The sequence below is a fragment of the Sus scrofa genome, chromosome 2 (assembly GCF_054392235.1).
Source record: "Sus scrofa isolate SSC_HxYL_T2T_F1_AM1 chromosome 2, Sscrofa_HxYL_maternal_Yorkshire_Landrace_v2.0, whole genome shotgun sequence".
NCBI lineage: Eukaryota > Metazoa > Chordata > Mammalia > Artiodactyla > Suidae > Sus > Sus scrofa.
The window spans coordinates 45,409,926-45,434,472 of record NC_139384.1 but is presented as its reverse complement, the minus strand read 5'-3'; the positions used below and the strand labels follow the sequence as shown (position 1 = coordinate 45,434,472).

The following is a 24,547-nucleotide window of genomic DNA, read 5'->3' as shown; positions in this document are numbered from 1 at the left end:
TTGCAGACGTGGCTAGGATCCTGCATTGCTGTGGCTGTGGTGTAAGCCAGCTGCTGCAGCTCTGATTTGTCCCCTAGCCTGGAAAATTCCATATGCTTCAGGTGCAGCCCTAAAAAGCAAAAAAACAACAACAACAACAACAACAAAATTTTAAATCATGGTCCCACTCCATAGATTTTAAAAAGGAAGGCTCCACACCCTTATCTCCTCTCAAGGTACCCAGCTGCCCTCAAATGGAAGAGTTCTCACATGTGTGATACTTGTGGACTTGTCTGGTTCTGCAACTAGACCATTGCTGCTGGGTACTGCCCCACAGGGCACTGAGTGGGTTCTCAGCACATGTGTGTTGAATAAATAAAGGACCAATCACATACAAGTCCCGGAGCAAGCACTGTCCCACAGCTGTGACAAGAGATGTCTGATGCTTCCCTCCTAAGGGGGGCTCACACTCTCATACTCTCCCCACCTTTCCAACATCGGTGCACATCCTCGGGGCTGATAAAGCAAATAGCGGGTCTAAGGCTCAGCTCCAACGGAAGTACAAATGTCCCAAAAATAGGGTTATCTCTAGAGCTGAGGTCCCCAAGCAGATTGCTGGAAACAGGCAAGGGAGGGGCTTAGGGTTGAAATCATCTCTCTCCCCTCCCCTGGCCATCTACATGGCATACTTCTACTGGTCAGTTCACAATCCTGACCCCATTCTGCCTGTCATCCTGACACGTAAGAGAAGAGCAGAGAGGAGCAGAGGCCCTAGAACTTCTATCTTTCTCCGAGGATGATGGAACTTCAGAACTTAATGACAAGATGAAGGAAGTTTAGGGGGAACATGAGAGTGGGGTTTCATTCCTGTATCCTCACATCACACTAGGCAGGAAGGCTCCTGTACTACATTCAGCAAAGATTTGAACTCATTGTCCGCAAGTAAGGTACGGGTACAGGCTACAGGTAGCCTGGCCTATCACTGACTCGCGCAGTTACCTGTTAAGTTCTTTCATCCTCTGGTTTCCCTGCCCAGGTGGCCATGAGGATCTTCATAAATAAAGTTACTCCTACTTCCCAAAAAGGCTATGGATTTTCTCACAGCCAAACCTGGTTAAGGAGAGGTAAGTTCCCAAGCCCCTGAGAATTTGCATTTGGGGCTATAAGACTATCTCCACTGTCAATGATTTATTCAGGACTCTCAGGTTGCCGGGCCTAGAATTACACCAAAGAAGTTAGCACAGAGCCTGCTCAAAGAAGGGCTTTGTGAGCTTCCTAGGTCATTGTGGCACTCAGGGAAAACACGAGCAATGCCACCAGAGTGGGTGGAAATCAAGCTGCAGGGCCAGGCTTTAAACTGGCCTATCTCCTAGTACCTCACAGGGCTCGGTTCTCTAGGAAGTCAGTGTCAAGACCTGTGCATTGCACCTGTTTGCTTTTGGAGGGAAGAAAAGGATTCTGGGTCTGCTATATATTAAATCACCATGAAGTATGCACAGTAGGAATACAAATAGCCAAGAGTTATATGAAAAGATCACAAAACGCTGTAAATCAACTATAATGGTAAAAATAAAAATCATAAAATTTTTTTAATGAGGGGAAAAAAAAGATGATTAACCCACTAGTAATTAAATAAAGGCACATTAAAACAAGATGTCCTTTTTCAGCAGGCAGGCTAGCAAGAACCAAAAAGACTGATAACAAGTGCTGGCAAGGATGTGGGTAAACAGGTTCGGTACTCTCAGGCACTGTAGGTAGGAGAGCAAGTGAGTGCAGCCTTTTGGAGGGTGATTTGGTATTATCTGCCAGCCTTCAAGACGTACACTCATTTCAACCCAACAAGTCCACTCCTAGGAGCCCATCTTAGATAAATGCTTGTAGACAAGCTTGAAAAGGCAGTTACATAGATGCTTACTGTGACACCGTTTATAAAAGCAGAACACTGCCAATAACTTAAATGCCTGTCAGAAGAGGAATGGCTAAATAAAGCAAAGAATATCCAGACTATGAAATACTATGTAACAGTAAGAACTAATTTTTTTTTTTTTTTTTTTTTTTTTTTTTTTGCTTTGTCTTTTTAGAGCTGCGCCTGCAGCATATGGAAGTTCTCAGGCTATAAAGGGTCGAATCAGAGCTGCAGCTGCCGGCCACAGCCACAGCCATAGCAACATGGGATCTAAGCTGCGTCTTTGACCTATACCATAACTCACTGCAATGCTGGATCCTTAACCCTCTGAGCAAGGCCAGGGATTAAACCCACATCCTCATGGATGCTAGTCGGGTTTGTTACTGCTGAGACACAATGGGAACTCCCCCTTTTTTTTTCCGCCCTTTTTTTTTTTTAGTTAAAAACTTAATTCATTTATTTAAACCAAAATGTCCACTAAAATTTCTGAGACTATGAAAATCTTCTATGATCTGCGCTGTCCAATACAGAAGCCAATAGCCACATGTGGCTCCTGAACACATGAAATGATTACAGGGTGACTAGGGAATATATATTTAATTTTAGTTTATTTTAGTTAAGTTAATATTTAAACAGCTACCTAGGAGTTACCATCGTGGCTCAGAGGAAACAAATCTATTATCCATGAGGACGCAGGTTTGATCCCTGCTCTCTCTCAGTGGGTTAAGGATCTGGCATTGCTGTGAGCTGTGGTACAGGTTGCAGATGCAGCTTAGATCTGGTGTTGCTGTAGCTATGGTGTAGGTCAGCGGCCACAGCTCCGATTTGACCCCTAGCCTGGGAACCTCCATATGCCTTGGGTATGGCCCTAAAAAGACAAAAAAAAATTTAAAAATTAAAAATAAATAGCTACCTATGGGGCAGCATAAATTTGGGAGGTAGCTTTCCTAAAAAGATTTCCATAACATAAAGTTATGACAAAAATGCGAGTTATCAAGCAATGTGTAAGTACGAGTCCTCCTTAAGTAAACCCAACTTCCACTCCCACATAAATTATATGATGCTACGTATGTGCATTCATTTGGAAATGCACAGACAATGGTCTGGAAGGCAATGGAGCAAACTGATGGCATTGATTACATATAAGGAAGGTGACAGACCTGGGGCAGAGAGGGAGGGGAGGAGGAAGAGATTTTTGTGTCCTTTTTTGATTTTATTTCTCATTGTTTGGACTTTTCAGAAATCCATTTGTGTGTTATTTGTATAATTAAAAAAAAAACACTAGGAATGAAGAGCTAAAAAAAATTACTTGCTGAAATTCAAGAAAATAAGTAGAATAAGACAGGACGGTTCAAGGAACTAGTAACTAGAAATAATCATTTGAAGGACTTTTGCCAACAACATTCACCTATTTATTTTCAAGTTATTATGCCAAATGCTGGGAATACAAAAAGAACAGGAAAATGTCAGCTCAAATGAAGGAAAATTATGGGAAACAAAGACAAGTTCTGGGTAAGCTTACAGGGCAACCCTGAGCACTGGCAAGAGTCTCCCTCCACACGGTCCTGGACTGGGCTCCCTGGGCCAGATCCGAGTGGTGAGTAGAGGGATAGCAGGGCCCGGGAAAAGCCTCCTAGTCCACAAACCTGACCTCTCCCCAGTTCCTTCACTTTCCTTGGGGTGATCCTGATGTGCAGAAAGTCACCACATTCTCTAAATCACTTGAATGAAGAGGTTTGGCTAGAACTAATGCCTCGCTAGCAGGCTGAGCACCAAAACTGGCCCAGCAGGGTGCCTTGTGTGCAAAGAAACCTCAACTAATGCTTGCTGAATTCAAATAAAGAGAATTGATGTCAGGGCCCTCAAAGAGGAGAGTCAGATCTGAAGTTGAGTTCGGAAGCAGGGGATTTCACATTTTCAAAATTTTGAAGGTTGGGTGGCAGTCTGGTTGGGCACCCCAGTGGGGGAATACTGGCAGCTGGAGGGCCCAACCTGGAAGAAGGAAACCACACAGGGCCTTTCATTCTCTCACCTTTGGCGGCAGAGGCAGCCATCAACGGGGCGGCCTGATTCTAAGTTAGAGAAAGCAGGGCTCTAAGGCTGCCGGAGGGAGGAAGGGGCCACAGCCATGGGCATCACCCAGCCTGGCCTGAATTCACACTACTGCTGAGGTGAAGGCTTGATAACATCTCTCCTCAGGAGTCATCTATCCTAAGGGAGAGGTTAAGAATCCAAGAAGGGGCCAAGAACAAGACACAGATTACCCTCAAGCCTCCATAAGGTTCTCAAGGTCAGTACTGTCTCCTCTTGGGGCTGCTTTCCCAAATGATCAGCAGTAAAACCATTAAAAAAAATGCCCAGGATCCTGTCTTTGAGAGCAGAGAGGCAGGTGGAGCTGAAGATAGGCTTCTCACAACAGCCTGGCTGGGGGAAGAATTCCCCAAGGGAAAGCAGGCTGAACCCCAGTGGAGAAAGACTCACAGCCCCCACGGGTCAAGACTCTGAGAAGAAAGCAGAACTCAGAGAAGAGTTCTTGGGTCACCTGGAAAAAAAAGGCTCGACTGTGCTGCTCCTGCAGGGTCTGCTTCAGCTGCTCCACATCTCTCTCCAACTTCAGGTACTCATTCCAGGCATTTTCCATCTCCTGTTGGCCAAGGAAATGCTTCTGATTCTTAGTTATCCCATGTCTGCCCCCCACCCCCAGAAGGCACCATGAAGCACCTGTGTGCCCAACCACTGCTGACTGGACAGGGAAGAGGGAAGAGGAGCCCAGCGGGTCTTAGGCAGGCCTGGGGAGAGAGCCAGGCCACTTTGGGGGTGCTTTGGTTCCCAGCTCTGGCAGAAAGGGCCTGCATCACATCGGATGGACAAATAGAAGAAATTCCTTAGAATAGACTGCACATGGATCAGGGGAACAGCCTTGCAGGCTGTTCAGAGACATCTGACCCCTTGGATGTCACTGCAGCCATCTAGGAGTCACTGAAAGAAAGCACCTTAAGGCACTGGTAGAGGCAAACATGTCACCCTGGACGAAGTAAGCTACTGTCAGGAAGCAGCCTGGAGGAGTTCCACTACCCCAAGACTCTGGCCCCTGACCACCAACTCAGCTCCCGCTCGGGAGATGAGAAACAAAGTCCTGGCCAGCCTGTCATGGGGACGGGAGAGTGCCTGCCACCCTCCGCACCCTCCACGCACAGTGGACTCTCTGGAGAGCTCCGCCCGGATGTGGACAAGATCCTCTTGCAGCAGCCTCTGCTGGTAGGCAATCTTCTCCAGGTGCTGGGGCTGGTCTCGGTACTGCTCCATCTGTCTGTGCAACACCTCCAGCACGGACTCTAGCTGGTCCTGCACCAGACCGGGGCCAAAGAACAAGATGATAGCAGGGCAGTCCCTGCAGGCCCCCCAAACCATGCCTGGAACTAAACAAACCTGCTGGATCTAACTGAGGCTGAAGGGGCCAGCACCCAGCAAGACACTTGAGAGTCAGGGCCTCTGATTCCAGCTCTGACTCTGCTCAATGGGTGGTCTCTGGGGACACATCACTTAACGAGCTGCGTCAGTTTTCTAATCCATAAAGTGGGCAGAAACTATGGGATAAACTATGAGGCTAAATCTAAGAAAAGATGGAATACTCTCTAAGCTCTAGAAAAGGGGGCATGTTATAGATAACCTTGAATGTCAACTATAATGCCTTGTTAAAATGCAGAAAAGAAAAAATTCACACCAACCGTCTAAGAGACCAAATATCAGTGGCTACCATTCCATTCCTTCCCTCTCAGCCAGACTGGCTTCCTCGATAGCCCAGATCCTTAGAGGAAAGGAGACTTAGGAAGTGAGAGCCTCTGCCTTGTTACAACTATGGCCACTTTCTTCAAGGCAGCTCCCCTTCCCTGGGGTTCAGGGGCCTGGGGTCATCACTAGCAGCCAGAGGAGCCCTCTTCTCCCAGGCTCACCTCACAGGGCTTCCAGGGAGAGGTGGGCCAGAGCAGAAATAAGGTCAGGGAGGTGGTACTCGGAATAAGTAGGCTGAGGTCTCCCTCTAAGGTTTTCTCTGGGTTCATAAGAAATACTCTTTAAACCCAAAGACAGGGAGTTCCTGTTGTGGCTCAGCAGAAACAAATCTGACTAGTATCCATGAGGATGCAGGTTCAATCCCTGGCCTTGCTCAGGGGGTTGGGGATCTGGCGTTGCTGTGAGCTGAGGTGTAGGTTGCAGACATGGCTCAGATCCCATGTTACTGTGGCTCTGGTGTAGGTTGGCAGCTGTAGCTCCGATTTGACCCCTAGCCTGGGAACTTCCATACGCTACAAGTGTGGCCCTAAAAAGCAAACAAACAAACAAACAAACCCCAAAGACCTTGTTCTGAATAAACTAATACGTGTCGTTCGATACTAACAACAGAGTCCAGTCTATACTGAGGAAAGACAGGATGACAAAATTCCCTCCACCCAGCCCAAGATTATGCAAAACCAATACATACTTTGTTCTCCTTAAGGGCTCGTATCTTGTCTTCCAAGTCCTGGAGGATCCTGTCTTGTTCACAGAAGACGCTCAGTTTGACCTGTGAGTGAGAACAGGTTGGAGAGGGCCTTGGACGATGAGAAAAGGGCACGGCCTTGGAGTGTGATCAGAAAGCCTTTGGCTACAGAACCATCCAAAGTCTGCCTGAAGCTGCCCACCCCGGATCTGGGGGCAGCAGGCAGGCAAGGGGCCAGCCTGTTGCTCCGCTCACTCACGTCAATGTCACTCTCAGCAATCTTCACTGGCTTCAGACTTCGGTCCTTGAGAAGATCCCGGCCTGTCATCTGGGAGGTGAACAATTTAAAGGAGATTTAACCACGGGGTTCGGAACCAGAACTCAGGAAGGAACGGTGACCCTACAATGGACAGGTGTGTAAGTCTCAGCAGGGGCAGGTAGGGTTATGGCGTGGAAAGGGCAAAAACTTGGGCAAAACCTACTTTATTTTTACAACTGTTTCATTTCAGGGGGAAAAAAAAACCTTTTTGACATTTTAGTAGTACTTATAAACTTCTCAAATGAAAGAAAACACACTTGCAAGTTTTAAAATCATCAATCATAAAAGCTTAAACTTGCCCCAAATGAGCTCAGTATGAATCTTGGAAGATTTGCCACTGATAAGGGAGAGTTTGCTTCTAAACCTAGAGCGAAATACAAGTAACAAGTCCATGACCCCCCTCTAGGGCTGGGGGTGGGTGGTCCAAGAGGAAGGGGCAAACCCCTGGGGCACTGTTGAGTCTCAGTTGACAAAAGTCTGAGCAGCACCCCCACCACATGTGAGCTTCCTCACTCTCCACTGTTGGGGAAGAGGATCTGGCCAGGAAAGAAGGAACCTGGGGTTTTCAAGTGATCCCTGAATTGCTGAGGTTAGGCTGTATTTTTAATATGAGTTACAAGTTACCCTGTCCTCTCAGGGAAATCACAAGTAGTAGACAAAAAAGTCACCCAATCTTAGAGGCCAGTGGATTTTCCCATCTGCCATCTTTCCCTGGACGCAGGGTGGGTGGGGTGACACAGTGCTCATCTCTCACTGACCCTATGAAGCGAAACACTTACTTTCTATGCTACCCTTTTATTTCCTTCAAACCTCCTTCTTGTCCAAACTTGTGCAGGGGTGGGGGGACTTTTTTCCACAGATGTACCCCCGGGGCCAAACCATGGTCATGGAGAGCCAGGCCAAAGGTGCCCTCTGCAGGAGAGGTCGTCTTGCGGAATTGCGCTTTGCAGATTGGACCAGAGAAATGGAGCTAACCACAGCGGACATGGACGGTGTGTGTACTAGGCAGAGGGTCCCCATGTGGATGGACACACAGCTGCTGGAGAAAGGGCCCTCACATTCTCTCTACTCCATCAAGTTTGTGAGTGTGAATCGGAAGCAGAAATACATGAGCAAACACTTCCCTCAGAAGTGTCGTTCCCCCCCGCCGCCCCAATGTCTTACACTCCCTCTCCCTGACAAGTGTCATCAGCAAATCCAAAGGTCCAGGTCAGGGGAGAAGTCCTCTCCAAGCCTTGAGTTGAGGACCGAGCCTGGACTGCCTTCCCATCCATTCCCCTGTTCCCTTTGGGGGCACAGTAGAGAACAGGGACCTCTGTCCCCTTTATCTCGATAAAGTCAGCCCTGAGCAGAAGGCCTGGTGAGAGCAGACGGCTCTCGGCAAAGTGCTTACTGCCTTGCAGTAGGTGAGAAGGAAACACATGTAGGTCAGTCCTGGAAAAAGGAGAACTCCAGCCAAATTCTGCTCTTCCAACTGGCAAATTATGTGTACATACAACTATACACACAGTCACAGAACACACTGACCATAGCAACAATTCACAAAAAAAAAAACACAGACTGTGCTGGCTCCTGCAAAGGTAAGGGCTGCAGTGGCGGAAGCGAAAGAGCGGGATTAATCCTGGTGAACCACAAACAGATCTACTTCCCAAGCTGGACTTGGGCTTTTAACCCCCGGGAAGCCTACAGATCGAGATAGGAAGTCTCCACTCTGTGTCACACTCCTTCGCCAAAGCGAGGGGCAATGAGCTTGCCTTCTCTCCAAGGGGCTAACCCTTGGCCTGTTTCCTAGGAAGAAACATTCTCAAATTGAGATATGCTCTGGGGACTTTTCCTTCTTGCAAAACCCTTCCCTTTATGCCCCTGGAGCTTTTTCCAAATGACAATGTTTTGATTTACTCAGCGCCTTCAGGCAAGGAATGAGGCATTTCTACACACAAAAAAGGGCACTTTCAGAAAGTGGAGTCTTTTAAACATTTTGATGGAAAGCTTTCTAAAAGTATAGCCTTCACTGCCTTCATAGAACTTCAATCTATCGGGGGAAGAATCAGAGTCAGTATAAAAATCAGTAATACAGAATTTCTTTGAAGTCAGTGGTTAGGACCATTTGCCTATCTGGTTAAATGCTCCCAAATTTCTGTGCTTTCAGTTCCGTTTCAGATTGACATACAGTGTTTCTTTCTACTCTCAGGATTTGAGCACTCCCTCTTTTCTAAGAAGTAACTTTCTCTTTGTCCCCTTCTAATGTGCTGTTTCTAAGGTGCTATGAATTGAAATGACTGAGTGCGTTAGGATTAGAAACTCACCGGAGGGGACAAGACACACTTGCTGCTCTTCTGCCTCCTTCCCTCTGTCTGGCTTTGATGCCCATCAAGGGACTTCCCTCCACACTGTGTCTGTCATGTCTATGGGCCTTAGGAAGTGATATGTTCTGTCTCCCCTCACTGGACAGTAACATAATGAGGGGTGACTGTGAGGATTGTGACGTATTTTCTCTGTATCCGCAAAGCCCCGCCCGGGGCTCAGCATATTGAGGATACTTGAGAGGCATTTGCTTAGGGAGTCTGTGAATGTAGTCAAACAAGGTGAGCTGTTTGCTGTGCTCAGGGCCTGGAACCTCTTCCTATGGAGTAAAGCTCATTGGCTTTAGAGCAGGGGCTTCATGACAGTGTTTACACAGCTCACATTTGGGTTGGTTTCAGAGAGCCGAGGCTACTAAGACAAATCCACAAGTGGTATACTACATTTCATTTCCCCTTTAAAACTGCACCTCGGCAATGTTTAAATCCATTTAAAACATCCCGATGGGTCCCTACATCTCTGTCACCAGAAAGAGTCAGAGTCAGTGGGCTCTCTCTCCATGTGAAAGTGTCTTTGCATCCCAAAGGAATTAAAGGCCACCCAGGCATTTTAGTTGCCTCCACTACAACCCAAGACACCTACTCTCAGGGGCTCGGGCACCTGGACTGGACACAGCACCTGCTTTCGTACCTGTAGTCTCCCCTGGAAGGCTATAAAAGCTTGCCCTGCTTTTATATCACTCAAAGAGGAAGACTGGGGGTGGGGAGGGGAGGTGGGCCTTCTGTTCTAGTCCAGCTCCAGGCTGTTTTCAAACATTGACACGCGGCCCCGGAGAAGAGCCACGGTGGAATCTCAAGGCACCCCAGCTCCTCCAAGGTGACTAGGAACTGCTGCTCCCTCCCAAGAAATGCATGCTCTAGGGCAGCCCTCACCATGGAGGCAGACAAGCAAGAATGGGAACACGACACAAGCTGGTGGCAACTTAGACAAGCCCCCCACCCCGCCCCCTGGCCCCCGACGGCAGCACGAAAGATGGAGTCACAGAACAACATAGATGAGAGGCACCAGCCAAAAACGCTGAGGGAGCTTCAATAGAAAAGAAAATAAACCGAAATGACTTGCAGGAAGCCTGGGGGCCGTCAGGAGAGCCCCTGGTTAAGCAAGTGATGGAGTCGGCACTGAGCCAGAAGCAATGGAATGGCCCCGCCTGGAGACACAGATCCGATCATCTTACGCTTCTCCTGGGCCGACAGCCCCGTGCTGACTTCTTCAGCACTTTGTAAAGCACGTTGATCAAAGGTTCATTATTTTTTATCTGTTCCAAACAAAAGGGCAAATACAACAAAACGTAACAGGTGAGACATCAAATGACAGTTGAAGGAGCCAGAATTTGGGGAACTGGCAAGGGAAAACCTCAAGGAGGATGTGTGCCGTGTGATTCAAGTGAGTGGGTCTCGGTCTCAGTTCTGGTCCTGCTGCTTCCCAGCCAGCGGACCTTTCCCGACTTCAGTTCCCTCATCTGTAAATGTGGGACCGGAAGCGACGCCTGAAGGATCTTCACACAGGTAAGTTTAGGTGGGAGCGCCAAGTGCAGTGCCCACATCCCTCCTGGTTCTGCCACGGAAGGTAAGAGGGGACTCTGCTTCTTCCCTCATCCTCCCTTATCATATACTGTAAGATACGAAAGCTGTAGTTTAGACTGGAGCCGTGCATTGTCTCAGCTCTGCCCAGTATTTTCCACTTGCAGTCCCTCAGACCCAAGCCTCCACACCTAAACAATTATGTCTTACCCGTGATCCCAAATGCTTCCAGCTCCTTTGAGGAAACACTATCCCCACTTGCTAAGACACTGGATCTCAACCCTGGCTCCAACACTGGGATCACCCAGGAGCTTTAAAATATATTGATGCCTGAGTCACTCCCAGAAAACTTGGATGTAAGTGGTGTGGGGTGTGGCTTGGGCACCAAGATTCTTAAAAGTCTAACGGGAAGCACCACACTAAAAAGTGGTTCTTGGAAAGTTCCTGCTGTGGTGCAACAGAAACGAATCCGACTAGGAACCATGAGGTGGTAGGTTCGGTCCCTGGCCTCGCTCAGTGGATTAAGGATCTGGCATTGCCATGAGTTGTGGTATAGGTTGCAGACGCAGCTCGGATCTCGTGTTGCTGTGGCTTTGGCGCACGTCGCTGGCAGCTGTAGCTCCAATTCGACCCCTAGCCTGGGAACCTCCACGTGAAGCAGGTGCAGCCCTAAAAAGCAAAAAAAAAAAAAGTGGTTCTCAAATTTGATGAGCATGCGTCCGAATCTCCAGGAGGGCTGTTAACATACAGATTTGCTGGGCCCCACTTCCAAAGGTTCTCTCTAAACAGCTCTGGGGTAGGACCCAAGATTCTGCATTTCTAACAAGTTCCCAGGAAGTGCTGATGCTGTTCATCTGGGATCAGATTTTGAGGACCACTGCTTTGAAACCATGTTGCCCAGCCATGGCTACACATTAGAAACACCTAGAGGAGTTCCTGTCATGGCTCAGTGGTTAACAAATCCGACTAGGAACCATGACGTTGCAGGTTCAATCCCTCGCCTCGCTCAGTGGGTTAAGGATCCAGCATTGCCGTGAGCTGTGGTGTAGGTCGCAGATGTGGCTCAGATCCCGTGTTGCTGTGGCTCTTGCGCAGGCCAGGAGCTACAGCTCCAATTAGACACCTAGCCTGGGAACCTCCATATGCCGAGGGAGCAGCCCTAGAAAAGACAAAATGACAAATAAATAATTAAATAAACACCTAGAGAAGTAAGTTTCTTTTTCTTTCTTTTCAGTCTCTCTTTCTTTCTTTCTTTTCTTTCTTTCTTTCTTAAGAGCAATACCTGAATATTACCAATTAAATCAGAGCCTCTAAATGGTAGGAGCCAAGTATCCACATTCATTTAAAAAGCTCCCCCGGTTGTTCTAGTTCATGACCGGGTTAACGATCTCTCTCCAGAATAAAAGGGCTCATTTTAGTGTGCCCAAGACTCACCCCAGAGCTTGATCTAAACTGCAGCATTCTGAGCACCATTTCTCCAGGTTCTACTTCAAAAGAACCCTTCAGATCTGCAGTTTTTGTTTTTTTTGTTTTTTTTTAAATCAAACTCCCAGGTGATCCTGATATAGCTGGCATCCCAGACTGACTGAAGAAACTCTGCTTCAGAAGCTAACTATAAACAAACCCTGAACAGAGAAGCCCCAATCTCAGGCTCAAACAGGAAGAGTCTGGAGGCCAAGTACCTGGAGCCACTCACCATCCCTCATCAGGGACAAAAGCCCCTTTAGGGCTGATTGCAACCAGCTCCATCTAAAAGCCCCCCCCCCCCCCCCCCGGCATGGCCACAGGTACCCTCCCTCCACCTCACTTTCCCAGCTATGCTTCCCAGCTGCATAAAAACAATTCAAAGTGTCAACAGCAGCAAACCCTCCCACGCCCTTTTCAGACCTGGCCAGGGTGCCAGGTTCCAAAGGGCAGAACTTCAATACCAGAAATACAATTTGGCAAATGCAGCTTTAGGGTAGGTGATGTACTTGGCACCCGGAAGAAAGAAGCTGTGTACTTAGCCCCTGGGTTCAAATCTTAGCCTCAGAACTTTGTGGTAGTTACTTCTCTGATATTAGGGTTCCTGGTTAGTAAGATGGGATAATAATTCCTATCTGAGAGGATTAAGTGAGGTAATGAACATCAGGTACCCAAACATTGCCAGGCAGGAACAGATGCTTAATCAACATGAAATCCTTTCCACCCTGGCACCGCCAAGTAAAATGCCAGGAAAATAAACATTTCCAAAAAGAACACTAATACCAAGCCTCTTCTAAGAAAGTGGAGTCTGTCTTTATTTGATCATTTGGCACACCAGCAGAAATGCTCACTTCAGGAGACCAAGCTCTACAACACGTGGGCAAGCAAACACCACCAACTGGTTCTGGAAGCTGAGCATCGGCAGATGGGCGATGGAGGGAAGTGGCCTGTGGGACAAGGACAAAGGAGACCCTAGGCCAACCCCATGGTGGCAGGGAGACTATCCTCCAGAGAGGCTTACCTCTGCCCTCAAGGACCCAGGAGGACCTCTCCCAAGAAACTGGTCCCAGCAGGCTGTGCTCATCACCATCTCCACACCCAGGCTGGGATACGGGGTTCATTCACTTGTGTCCTGGGAGGCCCTCATTTCCAGGGATGCCTGCTGGGCTCAACATCAGCTCATCTTGCCCAGCACGTCACAGGATCTCAGAGCCAATGGGCCTGAGAGTTCTCCTAACCCAGTCACTCATCCCACCTGAGGCTCACCCGGCCTCGGCTGCATCCCAGCAATGGGGAGGTCAGCACGACCTATGGTGGCTCTTTAGAAAAGTCTTTCTTCTACTAAACTGAAACCCATCTACTTGGAGCTACTAACCACTTGTTTTAATGCCCCCTGAAGGCCACAGAAGACACATGGTAACATTTCATAGCTTTACAGACTGTCTCTAGGTCTTGCCTGAATCGCCCCTTCCTCCTCCAGTAATCAGCACTGCAGCTGTGCTGGCTGCTGCTGTGTTTGCCCTGCTTTCCCATGAGGGCTCTCGCTACCCTTCACTGCGCAGGGAGGCTAGGCTGGGTCAAAGTGAACCTAGGTGTGCAAGCGGCCACCTTTCTTCCCTGGCCATCTGAAAGGTAGAACAGTAGCAATGTGGCCCAAACTCCAGAATGCAGGCCCTGGCTATGCAAAGCAGTATATTCCCTTTGGGCTCAGCAGTTGATCTGGGTCTTGGATCCCCTAAGAATAAGAGCAACCTGCCTGGTACGCTCCTCAGCTACAGTTCTGATAGGTTCTCAACACCTCTCCTTTGATTCCAGCCCTTCCCTCATCTGAACCCCAAAGTGAGAGGCCCATCTGGAAAGCCTACACCCCAGCTGGGTCTGAGCAAAACATGCTCACTGTCTCCCTGATTTGAGCACCTTGTCCCTTGGAGGGAGACCAAGGTGATGTCAGCCTTTCCTTTCTTTTCTTTTCTGCCTTTTCCTAAGGCCACACCCACAGCATATGGAGGTTCCCAGGCTAGGGGTCTAATCGGAGCTGTAGCTGCTGGCCTATGCCAAAGCCACAGCAACGCAGGATCTGAGCCACCTCTGTGACCTACACCACAGCTCACGGCAACGCCGGATCCTGAACCCAATGAGCAAGGCCAGGGATTGACCTGCAACCTCATGGTTCCTAGTCGGATTCGTTAACCACTGAGCCACTCTGGGTACTCCTCTTTTCTTGCTGCGCCTGGCATGTGGAAGTTCTGGAGCCAGGGATTGAACTCATGCCACAGCAACAACCCAAGCCGCTGCAGTGACAATGCCAGATCCTTGAGCCGCCATGCCACAGAACTCCCAAAGTTAGCCTTTCTGACTGATGACTCACACAGTGCACAAACCTCCCACACAGGTTGCTAGTAAGCCTCTTTCACCTGCTGGTGCTATTCCTGGGGGACTGGTTCTTTAAGAGGAGCTTAGCAATGGAGTAATAGCTATAAGACCAGGGACATTCTGGTATAAATACAGCTGCTTTCCATGACAAACAGTGACAACCTTCACTCACTAGTTAATGCTCTGGTCACACACGACTCCCAGCTGGTGAAACACCCCAAGGATGCACTTTGCCTCTCTATCACATCATACACATTTCCTGCGAGAAGGACCGCAGTTCAGCTCCATAAAAAACTTAATGCCTTTGGGTCTACAGCAGTAGAAGCAGCATTTTAAGAGTGGCTGGGAGGGAGGGTGATTTCTTAATCACCAGCTTCAGAGTCAGGGCTCCACCCAAATACTGACTCCCCAGTAACGACTAACATGGCCGTGGGGAAGTCTTTACTTCCCTGAGCCTCAATTAGTAAAGAAAAAAAATATCCCCACCTCCGTTACAGGGTTATTGCAGAGGTTAGTTAATTGAACAGAAGCAAAGTCAAACATGGTGACTAACACACACTACCCCTCTATTGCTGTTCAGCTTCCATTGGTAGTCAGGACATAAAAGGACCCTGGCTCTGCTCTCCTGTGCCTGAGTTTCTTTCTCTGAATTCCTTCGATTTAGCTCAAGTTCCACACTCTTTAAATAAAACAAACCTGAGCTGAATCTTCTCTCCAGGATCAACTGTGACTTTTGGCTATCACCCAGAAACAGGAATCAGAAGACAGCTAATCCCTGTTACCCCAGCTCCGGCACTTTATGAAGTTCCTTTGCACCGTGCACCAAGCACTCTGAAGAGTGTTTCATGGTACAGCTGTGCTGCTGTGAGCCAAGCCTCTCCCACAGGCCTAGGTACATCGTGGATGCTCTACAAACACTCCTGTGTGGCCTGGATGGTCCTGGAGTGGAGGTGCAAGAAGCAAACAGGGGCCACAGTGAAGCCAGGGAACAGGGACATGGTGGTACCTAGGGCAGGTGGAGGCGGGGGGGGGGGGGCGGTGTTGGACCTGCTCCAGGTCAGACAGAGAGTGGCAGGCATGCTGGAAGGACCTGCCCAGGATCAGGAAGCAGGAGGGTGGGCTGGGCTGCACAGTTGGCCCACGCTACCGTGTCTGAGCACTTCGAATTCTGCAGTGTGACTACCACACCTATAACACTCATGCATGCTTTGCATCATCTGACTTCCTCGTAAGTTAGAAAACGTCCTGATTTTGAGAGAACCCTCCTTGTTTGGCTCACATCTGAAAGCCAAGTCTGACTTTTCTTCACTGCACCTTCCTTCCTAAAGCCTAGGAGAGAATCAAGAAGCTGGACAATCAGTCCCCGTTTTCTCTCCCCCTACTCCCACTATCCACATCAGCCTCACACTGGCTCTCCTTGGCTCCCACTGTTCCTCTTTCATCTCAACCAACCTAAACCCTCTGGCTTTTCAAGGCTCCAGACACATGCCACCTCCTCCAGAAGCCTAGCCAGCACTGTAGCCCACAGTGATGCTCATTCTCTCAGCTCTGAGCACTCGGCCAGACACATCTTTACACAAATAAGTCTACATTATTTGGAAATAATTTCTTTCCCTAACTCAGAATGTTTGGAAGTTTTTCTAGGCCACAGAACCTCAATTTTTCTCTTGTATCTCCCCATGCTTCTCCAGAGCTTGAGGGTACGGAAAGTGTCCAGGTTATTAATAGATACATGAGGTTCCTAATCAAAGGCAATTCCTACTCAAAGGCCTTAATCTTGCCTCAGAGAGGGGAGGCCCCCTCAGCAGCCGCCTTAGGACCTAATGTTCACACCCCTGCTTCTACAATGCTGGATTACAATCCCTGGATTAAAAATGTCCCAAGTCAGGCACCCTGGGGACTTGGGGAGGCATGCCCCTCATGGCAGTCACCTGGGTGTCCTCCCACAGGGCCCCTCACCCACCTTCCCACACCCGCAGTTTAAAGGTCACATTCCTTCAGTCTGTGTCATGGCTCAGGCATAAGAAGTGCTTTTCACAGTGGGAGCTTTCACAGAGAGCTGTGGAACAAAACAATAGCAGCTCTCTTCCAGGCACACTGCCTCTCCCTTTTACAGCAGCTTTCCCAGGCTCTCTATCTGTGCTACGGAGGCTGACTTAGTGCCTGAACTTCATTACCTACAGGGAGGCACCAGTGTTCATCTCCTGACTGGGGAACGAGGGGGTCCCTTAGAGCCACACAATTCCATGTGGAACTTGATTCCCCAGTAACGAAACCGAATCCCCTAACAAGCTGCTTGTGCCTGAAAACACGCATCAGTGCACTAGGAACCAAACCCACCTCTGCCCCACTGGAGGCTCTGAAGAAGCAACTGGTTATTATTTGGAGAAACCTTGTGATTCTCACTAAAGACAGGAAGAGAGCAAGACCTCACACCCTCACTCTGTGAACCAGAGACCTTACAGCACAACGCACAAGAAACTGAGTTCAGAGTCTGAGGCTATAAGAAATGAAACTCGGGAGTTCCTGTCATGGCTCAGTGGTTAATGAACCCGACTAGCATACATGAGGACATGGGTGAGATCCCTGGCCTTGCTCAGTAGGCTAAGGATCTGGCATTGCTGCGAGCTATGGTGTGGGTCACAGATGTGGCTCGGATCCCCTGTTGCTGTGGCCGTGGTGTAGGCCGGCAGCGACAGCTCCGATTGGACCCCTAGTCTGGGACCCTCCATGTGCTGCAGGTATGACCCTAAAAAGACAAAAAGACAAAAAAAAAAAAAAAAAAAAGAAAACGAAAAAGAAAAAGAAATGAAACTCTTCTGAAAGGTACAAACTACCAGTTATAAAATAAGTCCATCCTGGGGATGTGATGTACAACATGGTGACTGTAATTAATACTAATATTTGAAAGCTGCTAAGAGAGTAGATCTTAAAAGTTCTCATCATAGGAAAAAAAAAAAACATGTAACCAAATATGGTGATGGATATGAACTAGACTTGTGGTCATTTCCAAATATATACAAATATCATTATGTTGTATACCAGGAACTGATGTTATGTGTCAACTATATTTAATTTAAAAAAATGAAATCTTCAAAAGCCACAGCAACATAAAGAAAAAAAAAAATCAAAAACCCAAAACCAAAAAAACCCCTCTGATTCAGTCTTCATTTGAAATCCAAATTTGCTAAGTCCTGCATGGCCTTTGGCTTTGGGTTGGGTTCCAAGGACGCTGACATTCTCAGAAAGGTAAGCATCCAAGGAAAACAAGACCCCTGAGGCCCCTCACCTTTAGGTCCAGGTACTCCAGGTCTTTCTTCAGCTGGAGGTAGGTATCGTCAGCCTTCAAATGAAGCACAGAGAGAAAAAAGCCAGTTATGAACTCCAAGGTGTCCGTAACTCTGGCTTTGTGGGTACATCATATACACTGTGCAGCTTCAGGAACAAGAGACTACAGTAGAACAAACATCTGGGGCCACAGAGGAAGCACAAATGTCTCGGTGCAGCTCAGAGGATTTTTAGCATATGCATCCTGCAGGTCCACCAGGTGGGGAAAGCCAGCCTGTCCCCATTGGCTGGGAACAGTCTGATGGGGGGGAGGGAGACAGCACACATCCCACCAAAGGACTAGGACAACGGTGCAGCTGAGGCGGAGGTGAGCTCCTGAGACAGAACTAGAGAGGTCTACCTGGAAGAGAACATGCACACCTGAGCTCAGGCCTCCTCAATCACCAGCCCCTCAATTCTTGTCATCAAACCTTTACATTGGGCAGCTTCATATGCCTGAAGCAAAATAACCCCCTGATTGGTGTGGATGGATGCCCAAAAGAGGCATGGAGATGACCTAATGACCCAGGGAGATGACCTTATGGCCTTTGGTTCCAGAATGACAAGCGCCAGTTTCCACTAGAGGTTTCCTTTGCTCAGATGGAGCCAACACAGCCATGTCAGGAGCTAGATAAGGAAGGTCTGGGCAGACCTATCTGCTTTTGTCGTCCCTAACCGTCTATTAAGTTCTTCAGTATAATTACCAGAATGAGTGAGAGTCATTTCCTAGAACTTGTGCTTCTCATGTTAACAGATCACAGAAGCTGTGAGGAAGAGAGGCTATGAAAGCTTAAGAAAAATAGTCCAAGCATTACTTTCTCAGCCGACTAAGAAGACATCCAGTAAGCCAAAGCCAGGCAGGGCTAGGAAAGTGGTCTGAGTTTATAGTTCTGATGTAAAACAAACACAAAAATATAAATAATATGAAATGTTCAGGCAGTACTTTTACGTATGAGAAGGCCTAAAGGACTACTGCTGGGGACACTAGACGCTTGCAAGATCTTATTTCTGTGCCTACACTGTCTCCTTATCTGTCCCTACTTCCCCCATCAGTCCAGTCCCACAGGTAGAGGGACAGAGCAGAGGGATGTTACTAAAAATCACCCAAATTCACAACTTAGGATTTGCACATGCTCCCTTCCTTTCATTTTTCCAAATACATTTCCTGAACCGCTCAGGCCCCACTAAAACAGGACAGGAAAGGATGGTGACAATCCCATCACCCTCCTCATCTGTCCTCTGCCTACTTCTGTGCAGCCTGGAGGGACCGGTCTTGTACGAAACGGCATCTTCTTTAAGCTGCTCAGGATGCCCAGGAGAACAACTGCCTGGCTACTTCTTGAGGAGCCTGCCTGCAAAACCACAACCCTCCCACCACCCCATCCCCTGTCCTGGAAACAGTTTAGAAGACCGTGCAAGACAGATCTGGATTTGGGCTCCAGCCTGCATGCCAGCAGCTGAGGGATCCCGGGCAGGTCATTTTCCAACCTGTCATCCCTACCCTCTCCCAGGTTACTGTGCAGCTCACCAGGATAAGAGACATAAGGACGCTCTGTCAATCAGCAGGGCACTCCGCCTTCTCCCTCTAGGCTGACACACATACCTTTCAGCATCCCAAAGAATGCCCAAGGTAGCAACAAGGATGACAGCCAACACAGCCCTTTGGACATGACCACACACCAGCCTGGCAGTCACTACTCACAGCCAGAGAAGCCACAGTTCAGGTCTCTCACACCACATGCAGCCTCCTCCCCAGCACCAGGGGTGTGGGCCCCACCACAGCTGCACAGTGTCTGGCAGTAGCATCCAGAAGCAAACAGGCAGGGAACAAGGGGAAAGCGCCAGACAGCAGGACAGACTAGAACTCGGGCACAAGGGAGCACAGGCCAGCATGTCACTCCCTTGCCCTTGGGGTGGCCCCCGGTCCTGAGAGAGCCCACCAGCGCTGACCTGGCAGGTGGGAAAGGTCAGCTGGTGCTGTAGTAACTGGCCGATGGCAAAATTTCGCACACTGGCCAACTTGGCCTGGTGCCGCCGTAGCCGGGTGAGAAGCAGTGAGAGCTCCTCCAGCTGTAGGTGTGTAGACACATCACAAGGAAATTAGCCACCGCAGGAGCACAACGCTATAATTACTCTTCACCCTGGTGCCGGGACAGTACTGATGCGACACCATTAAGTAATGATTGCATTAATTCTGTCATTAGGACAAATAAAAGCACTGGCACAAAAGAGGCTGCAGGAAGTAGTTTTATCAGGAAACAGGCACCAGCTGTGCAGCCTCACACAGGCTCATACTTTGAAGACAGTGAACTCATCAAAGCAAAGACCAGGAAGAAAGGAGAGAAGCTAACAGGAGAAAAAGGCAGGTGGCTAGAAAATACTGCAGACAAAATGCTGCCCCAAAGAGAAGAAACACCACATTCTCCTCCACCTCCCCAAGCTCTTCGGCTGACCTCGGGAGGACCCAGTGCCAGCAGGGTGAGTCTGAGCAAGTCATTCGACTTCTCTGAGCCTTAGTTTCCTCATTGCTAAAATGCAGATTGGGAAGTTCTCTTGTGGCTCGGCAGGTTAAGGATCCAGCATTGTCACTGCAGCAGCTCAGGTCACTGCTATGGCATGGGTTCGATCCCTGGCCCAGGAACTTCAGCATGCCCCAGGTGAGGCCAAAGAAAGAAAGAAAGAATAAAAAAAAAAAAAAGGTAAAGTGGGGATTGCCTCTGACTGGCTCAGGGGAGAACCCTGATGAGGTTAGCAGACTGGATCGGATCATTCACCTGGAGGAGGAGAGCAGGCGCTGCTTACCGATTTTCCATGTAAACTGGGAGCGCTGACGGTGTGGGTCATGTAACCCATGGAGGGCATGGAGCGCCGGTCCACATGAGAGGAATTCTGTAGGAGGGGAGACAAGAGGTCATACTGAGAGAGTTCCCATCGTGGCTCAGTGGTTAATGAACCCGATTAGTATCCATGAGGATGCGGGTTTGATCCCTGGCCTCACTCTGTGGGTTAAGAATCCGGCAACGCTGTGAGCTGTGGTATAGGTTGCAGACGCAGCTTAGATCTGGTGTTGCGGTGGCTGTGGCGTAGGCCAGTGGCTACGGGTCTGATTTGACCCCTAGCCTGGGAACCTCGTTATGCTGAGGGTGCAACCCTAAAAAGACAAAAAAAAAAAGTTATACTGAGAGTCGGGGCTGGGGCCAGGGCCACAGTCTCTGCCATTCACTATCAGGGCAGCTGAGCACATGGCACTGCACCTCTCTGAGCTTCATCTGTCTAATGGGGATACACACACTTCTCACTAGGTTATAATAAATGACAAATTGTGAGAGCCCCTCGGAGAGTTAAAATTTAAGTCATTTTTAAGTTATTTATAATAACTAATTGAATAGGTTGAACACAGACATCTTTCCCTGCCTTCCAAGCTACAAGGAAGCAAACTTCTAGTTGTGGGATCCTGTGTAAGTTACTTCATCTCTTAATGCCTCAAGAGTCCTCATCTGTGAAATGGGCATACAGGTATTCCCTGCTTTATCAAAGTTCACTGTATACCACTTCTCCTTTATAAAAGAACCACCTATAGTACCTGCTTTCAGGAAATCCAGAGGACTTTTGCTTTTATGAAGAAAGGTAATTGTTTCCTCACTTTATGCCATTCTGGCTTGCAAAAGCTTTCACAGGAACACTCTACTTTCAAACATCCGGGGAAACCTGCAATAATAGCACCTGCCTCATAGGGCTGTCGTAAGAATTATAGTAAAACCTTTAGTGCTGGACCCAGTACCTAAACATACTGCATAAGTGTTACCTATTTTCCCAAATTGCTCAGTGTGTTCAAACCATGTGTGGCTCCCAGCGCCCTCATGCTGGCAGGGCCTCCGGGGTCTCACCTTGGTGGTGTGGCCCCATGCCTTCCTGGGAGACCCTCCGAGCGAAATGTCCACACTCCTCCTCTGGTCCGGTGGCTTCACGGTGACCCTCTCTGCTGGTGTGTGTGGCCGCCGGGGTGGAAAGACTCTCGGGGGTCCTGGGGGAGGGATGTCCGAGGGCGATGGAGGCACAGAGATGGAACGGGGCACCTCTAGCATACTCCTGCTCCGGCCCTGGTCAGTGAACTCCGGGGAGCCGGTCCCGATGGGCGCTGTGGGGCTCCCGTGCCGGAACTGCTGGCGCTGCTGCCATTCGTAGAGCTGCCACACGGTGCCATCCCGGTGTGCTCGGCGCTCCTCGCTCGACATCTTCAGGTGGCTGGCTCGGTCCTGTGCGTACTTGTAGTCACTGGGCAGGTTGCGGGGAGGGGGAGAAGAGCCCCCCGAGGGGTGTCGGTTGCTCTTGGGAAGAGTCTGGTAGTTTTCTGGGAAGGGCAGGGACTGGCTGGGACCCTGGCGAGGAAGGGTCTGATCCAGGGGCAGGCTGAGGAGAAAAGAGAGGATGGTAAGAGGACTGGCATGGGTCTGCTAGGCTTCTGGAAACACAGCTAACTAAGTAAAGCCACAAAGCCAGGTGTGTGAGGGAGCCCTGTAAGAACCTCAGAGAACAACAACAATCAAAGCTGACATCCAGGACTTCTGTCACTGCTTCCCTCTCCAGAGAGTTCCTAAACCACTTCCTCTGGCAACGTGGTGTCATCCCCTTACCAGGCCAAGCTGGCTGCCCCACATCAAGTGCAGTGTGATAAACCTGCCCCTCTCTCTTGCTGTCACTCAGCTCTTCAAAAGCATGTGCATATTTCCAGGTAATGCCCCACGATTCTCCCGGTCACCGTTCCCCAGCACCAAGTTTTAGAGGTTCGTAAGTGGCTGGCATCAGTTCCTTTCTTTGCCTATTACTCTAGTCCAGATACTGATTAATTACCTCCCCTGACACAACTCTGACACCTTCCAGATGAGTTTCCATGTGGTAGGCAGTCAATGGCCTGGATCTAATCACTCCTGTGCTCCCAAATCTTCGCTGGCTCCCTGTTGCTTATGAGGTAAACTCTAAATCCCTTCACCTGGCATTCATAGCTCTCTAGCACCTGACCTCAACCCACCCTGCCTTCCTGCTTTTTTCTCATTCTCATCCTACTGGGGCCAGGATCAAATGAGGGCCCAGCATTTAAGGAGGCACCCCCTCTCAGGTGTACCCCTGCACTTGCTGGAGCCCGAGAGTGAGGACTTTCCCCTGGTCTTGCACACCTCCAAGACACTTGGGCAACTTTCAGCTGTGGAAAAAGGAGAGGTAGTCAGATCTGGGGTTGAAGCCACTGGCTGTGTGACTTTAGGCAGCTTACCTAACCACTCAGGAGTCAGGTTCTTTACCATAACATGAGAACAGAATTACCTGCCTCTTCAGGCTATCGTGAAGAAAAATGAGACAAGGAAGAGAACGCAGGCTTCATGCCTGATCGGCAGATGGGACATTCCTCAGTGGGTGCTCCCTTCCCGCTTCTCTCCTTATTCTCATCATGCTGTTCCTTCCCTACCCCCCACCCCCACCACCCTGCTCTCTCTCTGGATGCGCTCACCTGGCCCTATCACCAAATCTCACTCATACGGCAACATCTCAGCCCTCGGGGTTCCTGCCCTGCTCTGACCTAGTTACGGTACAGTCTGTAACTCTTCCAAGGTCCTGCATTGATGTAACCTTTTCCTACTGGTAAGATGTCTCTTCCCCAGCCAAGCTGTAAATCCCTGGGGGGCAGGAACTCTGTCTCACATTCTGTGGTGTTGTCTGCAGTCTGAGAAAGGCCTGACACATAGCCAGCCCTTCAACAAATACTCTGGCACACCAGGCTGGATAGGATCGTGAAAACTACGAGCACCCAGCCGTCTGATTTTTGAAAGAATTTTTCTTTCAAAAATTCAGCAAGGGACCAGGCAGACAGTTTTATTAAGCCTTAAAAGTCTAACTTGAGAGGCAGCCTGGCATGAAAAGGACAAGTTTCAGATTCGGGCCTGGGTTGGCATCCTGACTCTGCCTTTATCAATTTTATCTAACAAACTTTTACATGGTACCTGCCATGTGTCAGACCTTGTTCTAAGCAGTGGTACTCAGAGTGTGGTCAGGCAGCATCAGCACTTCCTGGGAACCTGTTAGAAATGCAGGTTATCAGGCCTCACCCAAAACCAGAAACCCTGGGGCAGACACCTGTGTTTTAACAAGTCCTCCAGGTGGCTGATGTTTGAGAAGTGCTTTTCAAATTATTTTTACACTCATCAAATCACTTCCTGCCTAGAGGACCTCAGGTTAGTATCTTTTATGTCCTTACTCTCCTTACTGTAACACAGGACTACAAAGAACCATTTAATAGACTGTTGTGATGATTAGCAGTTGTCATTCAAAAATGGTGGTTCGCGTCTTCCTTGTTAACAGTTATCTTTGAAAGTACAGAAGGTAATTTTAAGATCTCTTCAGCCCAGACTTGTCCAGTTTGTCTGCTTGCCACCAGATGGCAGGGTTTGCTATCAATTTCCCAAAGTCAGAGGGCTGTTATGTCTCTAAGGGCCAGGCCTGAATCCTCAAACAGCAGGGGTGGCAGAAATCCAGCCAGGGGCTGTAACTAACCACTGTCCACTCTGCCTGAAGCAAAATGCTCAGCGGGTCGCAGTCATGTCTCCCCTACACACCCCTTCCGTCTGGCTCTGCAGCCCACTCCCTGGGCCTGCCTATGGTGTCCAGATGGTCAGAGCCTCCCACGGGGCAGTGCCCCAAAGCCCTCAGCTCATGCTCTAGCTTGCCACCTTCCCAGGGCTGGCTATTTGCGGGCAACCCCAAGGACCCTGGTGCAAGGTGAGTCCTGGTGCCAGAGGCCAAACAATGGTAACTAAGAGATGGTGGAGGGA

The 24,547-nt window shown here is 49.1% G+C and overlaps 1 protein-coding gene across 50 annotated transcripts in view; it reads right to left on the bottom strand.

Annotated features, from left to right (window-relative positions):
* PLEKHA7 (pleckstrin homology domain containing A7) overlaps positions 1-24,547 on the bottom strand; it is a 229,986-nt gene that overhangs the window by 21,460 nt on the left and 183,979 nt on the right. For 20 of the 50 annotated variants that reach the window (XM_021083281.2, XM_021083286.2, XM_085011852.1 and 17 more), the window contains 7 exons: positions 21,614-22,136; positions 20,529-20,615; positions 17,689-17,742; positions 6,622-6,690; positions 6,366-6,446; positions 5,081-5,230; positions 4,428-4,529 (listed from right to left, as the gene is read on the bottom strand). In XM_021083281.2, the coding sequence (XP_020938940.2) occupies positions 4,428-4,529; positions 5,081-5,230; positions 6,366-6,446; positions 6,622-6,690; positions 17,689-17,742; positions 20,529-20,615; positions 21,614-22,136 (1,066 nt within the window). Of the gene's footprint in view, positions 1-4,427; positions 4,530-5,080; positions 5,231-6,365; positions 6,447-6,621; positions 6,691-10,216; positions 10,298-17,688; positions 17,743-19,676; positions 19,797-20,528; positions 20,616-21,613; positions 22,137-24,547 lie in introns of all 50 variants that reach the window. The other 30 variants (XM_085011837.1, XM_085011839.1, XM_085011844.1 and 27 more) reach the window with 3 other exon arrangements.